This window comes from Vigna umbellata, chromosome 1 (assembly GCF_029865625.1).
Source record: "Vigna umbellata cultivar VRB3 chromosome 1, Vumbellata_1.0, whole genome shotgun sequence".
Taxonomy (NCBI): Eukaryota; Viridiplantae; Streptophyta; class Magnoliopsida; order Fabales; family Fabaceae; genus Vigna; species Vigna umbellata.
The window spans coordinates 80598935-80609279 of record NC_142165.1 but is presented as its reverse complement, the minus strand read 5'-3'; the positions used below and the strand labels follow the sequence as shown (position 1 = coordinate 80609279).

The window sequence follows — 10345 nt, the reverse complement described above, 5'->3', positions numbered from 1 at the left end:
AAATCAGGTGTGGGGAGTTATTTAAGAGGCTTATGTATAGACAAAACCAAGGGAATAGATTCAAATATCTATCTACCTTACCTTTCAGAACATACTATTTCTACAAACTCCTGCCACATCTGAAAAAGGAAAAGATAAGGCAAAGGTGAGAGAAGAAAATGAAAAAAAAAAAAAAGGTGAGAAAAAATCCAAAGGCGTGATAATCACAAATGTAAAATGTTGTCGGAAAGCAGCATCATGTGCTGTGATCCTCACACATTTCGAACCATGATTGGCTGAAGGTCACGTCACTGATTCAACTGGAAATTATTGGGCCACGTTTTGATACCAGTGTGGTTCCAAATTATATTTTGTAAATATTATATAACTGAGAGAAAAAGTCCAATAATCTGCAGCAAGAGTGTTCTTAAATTGGGACTCGTGTCGAGGCGGCACTACACAAGACACTTGTCGACACCAACACACTCCCCATCCTCAAGATCGCTGACACTCCTTACTCCTAAGTCCAACGTTGATCAGTGAATGAACAAAAACACTCACCCGAGGTAATTCTAATTTTAATCCCCTTTCATTCTCACTACCATTGTTTTCCTCTTCATATCCATATCTGAGCCATTCCCACGCTCTTTTATTTTGTTTTCCATTTCCTTTTTTATATGGCTCTTTCCTCCCAACTAATTTTAGTTTATCGATACGGGGCCTTTTGGGTTTCTCCGTTCGCCGCGGGGCTCTGTGGCGTGGAGAATCAGCGGAATTGGATAACGCTAAGTTGTTGCGCTGGTTCTTTTTGGTTCGTGGTGTGTGGAGCAAGGAGTTTGGTATCCATGATTGGATGTGAAATTTGTATAATAGTGACAATTACTTTTTTAAGATAAAAGAAAATCGGGTAGGAGATGGTGACGCGTACGAGAGATTTTTGTGATTTCGCCCGAAAAAGGAAGTTGGGTTCTGTTAAACTCCTAAAAAGGGTGTTGGTATCTCCCAGAAATTACTTAACTTTTTAATTTGAAGCATTTGAAAAATTAAGTTCTATCTACATCATCAGATTTTGCGGTAGGTTAATTTAATCTAAGTTACAAAAACTACTAAGATATTTTCACCTGGTCAAAATACCTAAATAACAGACAGCACAACGTTTAGATCTGACTTCTCTCTACAATTCAATCATAGTAGGCTTCAGTGTTTCACCATGTGCACTGCTTTGGATTTTTTGCGCTTTAAATGAAATTGTTTCCTAACTGTTTTTCTACTGATCCCTAAAAAGATGGAACAGCGTTCTGCCTGAATGTTTTGTTTTTAAGGATTGTGCGGTGGGATTAATAATGATCTCTTTTAGTAACTTTATCAGTGAATTGCTTTTATTGTCCCAATGTTTTATATTTTTATAGTTGTTCTGAATCCAAGGAAACCATTCCAAATCGGTGTCTGAAAACACCCCACGATCTACTGAGGCATGATTGCTACCTAAGACAAAGCTTGCTTAAGTAAAGCTCTAACGTCTGCTTCAAGGTTTGGAAAGTGAAAGCAAAGATGAACTTCAGGAACTACGGTGATAATAACCCCACTTGGGATGCCATGCATGGGAAGACACCGGCGGCAAATGTTGGTTCTCTACTGAGACAGCCATCATCTGTATACTCCCTTACATTTGATGAGTTTCAGAGCACCATGGGTGGGGTTGGGAAGGAATTTGGGTCCATGAACATGGATGAACTCTTGAAGAACATTTGGACAGCTGAAGAGACTCAGGCCTTGACATTTTCAGCTGGTACAGGAGAAGGCCACAACCTTAACTCAATTAGTGGTGGTTTGCAAAGACAGGGTTCTTTGACATTGCCAAGGACTCTTAGTCAAAAAACAGTAGATGAGGTTTGGAAGGACTTGATCAAAGAAAGTAGTGGGGCCAATGATGGGAATGGCAATGGTGGTTCATCCATTCCTCAAAGGCAACCAACATTGGGAGAAATGACTTTAGAGGAGTTTTTGGTGAGAGCTGGGGTGGTGAGAGAAGATGTGCCTCAACAACAACAAATTGGAAAACCAAATAACAATGGATGGTTTGGTAACTTTCCTAGACCAAACAATAACAATGGCCTACTTCTTGGTTTCCATCAACCAAATAGAAGTAATGGGAATATGGGTGAGAGGGTGGTGGAGACCAACAATAACTTAGCTCCCAAACAACCTCCTCCTCTATCACTAAACTCAAACCACTCTCACCGACCAACACAACAGCCACCACTTTTTCCAAAGCCTGCAAATTTATCTTTTGCTGCTCCTATGCATTTGTTGAACAGTGCTGCACTTGCTAGCCCTGGCAGAAGAGGAGGGTTGATCGACCATTCATTGAATGTTGGACTGGTTGGTTTAGTCTCGGGTAATCCAGAGGCTTCTCCCTCAAGGAAAATATCATCAGATGTAATTACAAGAAGTAATGTAGACAACTCTCCACTGTCGCCAGTTCATTATTCAATCAACAGGGGAAGAAAATCTAGTGCTATAGAGAAAGTGGTTGAGAGAAGACAAAGGAGAATGATCAAAAATAGAGAATCAGCAGCCAGATCACGGGCTCGTAAGCAGGTTAGTACTCATCACTGCATTAGTTCTACTGTTCTTCTAACATATACTTAGAGAGAAGTAAGGGTAAAACATGTTTTTATTTTTTAAACTATCTCAGAATTATGTTTTAGCTCAAATAATATTAATAAATTTTAACTTTATACACAGACGAAATCATGTGATTTTAATTTCTTTTGAAAAATGAAGCCATTTCCTTTTGCACTGCAACTCCTAAAACTCACCTAATAATAAAAATTAAAAGATATATATAATTAATCTCTAACGTTCTTTTGTTATACCTTTTATTATTCTTTTGTTTCTCACTTTCTCAAAAAATTTAGTTTTATTCTAAAGATTTTTACAGAAAAAAAACTCTAGTAATTTACTGTGTGGGTGGATCTTCTATAAGGCACGTAACTATAATATTCTATCTCTTGTGAATGGCAGGCCTACACTTTCGAACTAGAAGCTGAAGTTGCAAAACTAAAGGAAATAAACAGAGAATTGCAAAGAAAACAGGTATGCTGTCATTCTGCGCCACATCCTTATCACTTATCAGTAAAATGTATACGAAGGTTTTGGCTTTCTCTGATTACAATTGGTTTGTTACAGGCAGAAATTAAGGAAATGCAGAAAAACAAGGTATAATCTGTTTTGCATATGAATCTCTGCCAATGTTCTCTTCATCAAATGGCTCTTTTCTCACTTTTTTCTACTGGTTGACACCAATAGAGAAATTTACCAACATAAATTATTTTTAAATTTATTTTCACAGTTTGAAAGCCAAATAAACATTATTTATTTGTTTATCTTAACAGGATTCGGACCCTGCAAGCCAGCCAAGGGTAAGTAAAATACAATGCTTGAGAAGGACACTTACAGGGCCATGGTAGTGGTAGACAATGTGAGTAGTTGTTTCTGAGTAACAGATATCCGAAGGAGAAAATCATTGTTGTGTCATAAGAACTGGGGTATGTTTGTGAACTTTGAGGTAATTGCAGTCCAACACTAGATAGGGTGGTAGCTAGCTATTATTAGTTTTATGTATAGGAACTAGGAGAGGTGAGTTGTACATTATTAAACATGTATCTTCAAATAATGAATTATTATATGTGCTTGAATGTTATTTTCTTTTCTATTGCAGGATGATAAGATAACTCAATGTTATTAAACTGTCTCTAACTTTTTCTTGTCCAATTTAAGTTTTAGACAAGCCATTTGTTTCTTGTATTTATGAATGGAGGGAGGTTCCTATTTATTTTCCACATGAAAAAGATAAGTATCAGAATTGCTTTATTTGGTTGACCCTTTTATCACAGCAATCAAGGGGACTGTAGAATCACTTTGAAGAAATTTATATGGAACTACCTCAGTTACAAACACCTAGGGAAAGCACTTTTCTTGTAGAATAAAAAAATTCCTTTGTGGCCTTAAACAAACTTCAAGACAGTAGTTTCATAACATTTTCCAAATTATCACTAAGTTTGGCTTCACTCAATCAATGTACCGTATATCAGTATGGACCGAGTTCAATTTAGTAATCTCATTGATTACATTGAAAACACTATCATTGGAAATTTGAATGCTTCCTTAGTAATCAAGACTAAGACCACCACAATGCTTCAAAGCAAGATTAAACTAAAAGCCACTAGTGATCTTTGTTGTTTTTTGGCCTAGAGATTACCAAATAGTCTAAAGATATTAATCTATGTGTTAATTCTTGCTCAACATCAAATTTGAAGTTGAATGAGTGTAATGGAGGACCTATTGCTAAAGTTTCCAAGTATAGAAGCTACATGATTGCTTATGTATACTTCTTAACCAACAATGACTGACAGGTATCATGAAACTTGGACATATCTGCAGTTAATGTCCTTGATTAAAAACAAAATATTCTTTTTGTAAACATTTATTTTGTAATTACTTATGCTTAGTGCAAATATTTTAAGTAAATTTTGTTTACTATATATACCTCTAAATTTTCAATTTGTATTTTATTAAATAGTTATTGATATCCACTGATATTTACAAAATTCAGCTATATCCACACACACACGCACACATATATATATATATATATATATATATATATATATATATATATATATATATATATATATATATATATATATATATATAGATATTACTTACACCTGTCAAAAGTTGAAGCTGTTGCTTTTCCATTGACTTTAAACATGCAAATTTCCTTTACCTTACTTTCCAATTTGTTTCCATATGTATCCTATGTTGCTGTACCATTTTGTGGGTGTTTGTTTTTTTAAAGTATGTTATGCTATGATTGTATTATTTCCTGTCAATAAAAGGCCAAACAACACAATCGTGAAAGGAAAAATATCCTGTTCTTTTTTCTGGTGGATGAATTTTGAGATTGGTGTTCAGATGTTCAATTCTAGCCAAATTCTAATCTTATCCTATCTTAATATTAGTAAATGTAAAAGTAACTTACTCAGTGATGACTCTCAAATAACTTTTGCTGCCCAAAGTAAGAATCTTATTATCGTTCACTTGTAACTTCATAAAATTTACAATTTTTAATGGTCATCTCAAAATATAGCTACTTCAATTTCAAGCAAGTTAACCATTTTCTTTTTTCTTTTTTTACCTTAGTATCATTAATCTCTATTTCTTATATATATTTATTATTTTAATTTTTCTTTTGTAAAGTAATTTAAGAGAAACAAATAAGCATAATAATTTGAAAGAAAATTAGTTATTAATGTTAGTAACAATAAATGTATATTTCATTTTATAGGTGTACCGGTATAAAGAAAAAAAATAGGAAAATGGTGTAAAAATATAATGAAAATGTAAAAATGGAGAAATTAATTATTAAAAGTGACATAAATTTAAATATATTTTATACTGGAAACTATGAACTTATTAAAATATTTCAATATAAGCTATCTAACTAATGCGTTTATTGGAAATCAATTTTATTAAAAAAAATTACTTGTGTAGACCTTATTACACTACACTGCCAAAATAATGTCCTAAGAGAGAGGTGTTGAAAGTAAAAATATGACTTTTATTTTTTCTAAATAGTGAGCGTAGATTTATTTTTGTACCGAAATAACTTGATTTTTTACTATAAAAATAATAAATTCTTAATATAATGATGGCCATTAATAGCTCAATTGAATAATTTTCTTTCAAATATTGTATACACGAATGACTAATCAATTCCAAGGTGGCAATATATTTATTCATCCAGTCTTATCATTTAAACTTTTTTCTAACATTTTTTTTTCTTAACCCTTTATACCTTTTTAATTTGTTTTTCTTGACTTTTTTAAGATTGGAACACTTGTTTGGACAACAACCTTGCTAAGCTTTGCCACTGTTCTAGAAATAATTAATTTTATAATGATAAAGGTAATGACTACTATTGTTTTAGATAAGTACATAAAGAAATATGTTTTTCTTTTAAGAGTAGAAAACAAATTTCATGATTTGACAAAAAAAAAATTCTTGGATCCTAAATATTCTAAATCTTATAAAATACTTAATTATTATTTTAATTATTGTGAAAAGTTTACTATAAAAATTAATTCAGATTTTATTTTAGATGCAAAACTTTCAATGTTATAAAAATTAAAAAGAAATTGAAACAATAAAAAAATAGTCCATTTATAGTAGTTTTTTTTTTCTTTCAGAGAGCATTGAGTGGTTTATTAAACTTTTATATTTGATGTATTTTCTTGAATATTATTTCCTAAGTTCATTTTTAAATGTCTTTTAAACAATAACAACTTTAATAAAACACTGTAAGCCAATAAATATAATAATTTTTCTATACTATATTAAATTATAAAAACTAAACTATTTTTACTGATAACTAAATTATACCATGGTTCAGTTTTAAAAAATTGAACCTTTATAGTTAAAGTGTAGTTAATTGTATAAACTATCTCTTTTATGTTTATCTTTTTATGTTTATCTTTTTATGTTTATCTTCCATAGTGTTTTGTGGTAAAGTCTTTTCTTATCACTTTTTTCTTTCAATCATCAATCCATCACAGTTAGAAAGATTTTTGGTCGATGGTCCTGTTCATGTTCTATTCTTGTAATTTTAGATTTAATTTTCTATATTAAACTTATAAGTTTTTATTTCTAATTTAATTTTAGCATCTTACCTTAATTGGGGGATTTTTTATTTTGTTAATTTTTGTATTAATTAGCTGTTCTTAAGTTTAGACAATCCAAAACATAATTAAATTGTGTCTCATTCTTATTCAATTCTTCATGAGGCAACATAAACTGGCAATAGTTCAGTTTATATAGTGTTTAAAATATTTAGCTATGACCATACTGTGACAAATTATCTATTCACAAACAAATTATTTGGCTTATGATAAATGATTTTTGTTAAATATAAAATTATTTTAATCAATTACATGTAAAAATTATATTCTGCACATAACATATGATAGAAATAATATTATATACTCTAAAAATATATAATTTATCTTAAAGACAAAAATATATAACAAAATTTAAAACTCAAAATAAAATAAAAAAATTGCCGTAAAAACTATGTAACAGAAAAGCTAAGAGTATGGTAAAACTGACTTACACTTATAATCTGGAAATAGTTTAATTCATAGTTTACTTATTAGTTAATTGGTGTAAGTTGAGTTTTTGAAAATTGAACTCTTAGATAGTACAGTTTATATATAATATTAAGTAATTCAATTTTTATAGTTTATTAAAAATATAATTAAGTGTAGTTTAGTATAGTTTAGTTATTTATGTCCGGCCTACCTCGATATAATGTTTGGAGTTTTATATAACATGAAGGATCTTTAAGAAATATTTTGATAGAATTAAACATTTGTTTGAAGTGTACAAAATGTTAAATATATAAAATATATTAAAATTAAAAGTATTTTTATTTATATAGTAAAAAGAAATCGAAGGGTTTAATTAAGCTCTGTCACCACTATAAGACTCAAGTATTTTTAGAAATATATTTTAACAGATAAAAAATAAAAAAGTCTATAAACATTTATAATTTTATCTTTTTAAAACTCTAAATTTTACTAACTTTTTAAGTTTGGAGAATAATTAAGACATTGTTGTGTTGTGAAAGTAAATATCTGGGAGAATAGAAAGATGATGATTACGTCTAGCCTATTAAATTCAAGTAGTTCATTCTCTACTAAAGGGTTTTAGTTACTTTCTCCTCCTCTTTTGGAAGTTTGTAAAAAGAAAGATGTTGTTGGTTTAGAGCATGATATATATTTGGAGACTTATCAGAAGCACAAAAGAATTTTTCGAAGACTAGAGAAAAGATTTTGCTAAGAGGCACACTATCTCTAAGTAAGCAGGGTTAGCGATTGTATCTATATCAATTTAACATAGATTTAGATATGTGAAAATAAGTTTAGTGGGGATGTAGTTATATGTTCAAATATGATTCTATATATTAGATTGTGTAGATGCTTGGGTATGTTAAACTAGGATAAATTTGGTATTTTGGGATCGATTACCATAGTATACATGTTATTGTATGTTGAAGTAGTATTTTGGTGTCTATTACATAGAGTAAGTTTTAGAAAGAAAATTTGAAGGTTTACTTTTATGAAAATATGTTTTTCGCTTACATGATAAGCTTCTCCTCAAGTTAGGTTGGGCCAAAGCATGAAGATGAAATTATAAGGTGAGGTTGGCATGAAAGTTGCACGTAGATGGAGAGGATGGTTAAGATTTATGAGTGTTTATGGTGGGATAGAGGTTTTATATGGTTCTCTTGAGACGTTTGGTCAACTTTAGAGAAGGGTGGCTAAAAGAGACCATATGGAATGTTCTAGCCTTGACTTGAGAGAATATATGATTACACAAATATTTTTGGCAACATAACATTATAATTCTCAAAGTAGGTTTATAAAGAGAAGACATCTCTATCTTTAAATGAACGTGTCTCCAAAATAGACCAAAACCATAAAATATTATTTTGCACCAAACTCTAAAAATCCTATCTTGGTGAAGGAGAGCTTGACATGTGACACTCTAACTTTTAGAAAACATCTTCACTCCTAGAGTGTCATGTGAAAAACCACTTTAGCAAAAATTCTTCACTAGGAAAATGACACATGACCACTACCTTTGTAAGAAATCTTTTCACTAAGAGTTTGTCATGTAGTCACGATGTCTCATGTGGAACATCCTCCACCAAACTAGGGCTACAAAACTAATCACCCAAAATTAGCTTAAGTTAGGCACAAATGCCACCCTACAACTTAAGCAAGAGCCCTACAACTTAAGAAAGATTGTTCAAAAGTCCTACACTATTTTGCCCTTAATATAAGACTTAACAAGAAAACTTAGTAAAAGCTTTTAAAGGAGAAGAATAATAGCACAATTTTTATACTGGTTCACTCTTCCTAAACTATGTTCAGTTTTCCCTTAAGAACTCTTAAAAGATTCCACTAATTTTAGTAAAGATTACATTGAGTTTAACCCACTCTTGATTATAAGTATTGTTAGGTCTCATAATCAATCCTTACTAGTTTGAGTATTGTAAACCACTCCCGGTTCACCTAGTCAATTATGACTAGTCTGAGTATTATAAATCACTCCTAGTTCACCTAGTCAATCATGACTAGTTCGAGTATTGTAAACAACTTCTAGTTCACTTAATCAATCTTAATTAGTCTGAGAATTATTACACTACTCTTGGTTTACAAGTGTTTGTTTACAAGAAGAATAACTCTCTTCCTCGATGTCGTGTACATTAGCTTCCTAGACTCAAAATTCCAAAATACAATAAAAAATTACTTATATTGATATATTGAATCTCAAACATGTGTATTATATAATTCAAAAATATAATTTGGATTGTATAATTCCTAACCATATAATGAATGACGTAATTTTAAACATATTTTAAATTTCATAATTAAGAAATATTTCATATTTCACCATTCGTAATTGTTTTATGTAAAACGTGGATTTGTAATCATTACTAACAAGTTTAATTACTTTCAATTTATGATTTTATTTCTTAATTATTTTTAGAAGATTGCTTCTGTTTCGGATGTGTAGGGCTGTGTTCGTCCAACGTCTCCACGTCTTCGCCTGCTAGTGTTCGTACGTCTGATCCTCAGTCCTCGCTCCTCGACTTTCTCCTCTGTCCGCGGGTGGGAGACCTGCGAAAGATTCTCCGATGCCAAAGTCAGTTGAGAGCTAAGACGTTTTTCTAAGACAGTAATAAATGTGCAGTAAATGCGACCTATCTACCACTCACCCTGAATCTGTATTTATAGTTTTCGCTATGGGCTTGGGATTAGTGAAAAGTTAATCACGGCCCAATTCAGCCCAATAGCTTTTAACCCCTACTTACCTTAAGCTAAGTTGATTAGTGACGCGGCCGGCCGCCTTCGTGGGACTTATCCTCCTGACCGGTCGGTCCTGACGGGTCCACGGCCTAGGCGTCCGCCCTGACTAACCCTTCCCAACAATAGTAGAAGGGTAGTTTCCTGGGTCCAAACGGTGATGTGGGCGGCCGGTCCGTTTGGTGGTCCGCTGACGTGGATGTCCTTCCGTACGGCGTCCGGTCCCTGCTGGTACAGCTTCTAAAATTATATAAATCTTTGGACTTAAATACATAATTATTAACTACTAACTTGAACAATCTGATAATCTTAAAGCAATAAACACATGTATTTAGATACAACAAATCTATAATCTGTTTCTAGACAGACTATTTCATTACCTATCTAGAACGCATAATCTATAAAATATTGGACGTGCTTAGAAAAGAATG

General features: G+C 31.7%; 1 protein-coding gene across 1 annotated transcript; it reads left to right on the top strand.

Moving 5' to 3' along the window:
• Positions 1–386: 386 nt before the first annotated feature.
• Positions 387–3705, top strand: LOC124827721 (ABSCISIC ACID-INSENSITIVE 5-like protein 7). The gene is made up of 5 exons (XM_088104366.1): positions 387–545; positions 1389–2580; positions 3007–3078; positions 3172–3201; positions 3378–3705. The coding sequence occupies exons 2-5, from the start codon at positions 1531–1533 to the stop codon at positions 3450–3452; spliced, it is 1227 nt and encodes a 408-aa protein (XP_087960492.1). The 5' UTR covers positions 387–545; positions 1389–1530; the 3' UTR covers positions 3453–3705.
• Positions 3706–10345: the final 6640 nt, after the last annotated feature.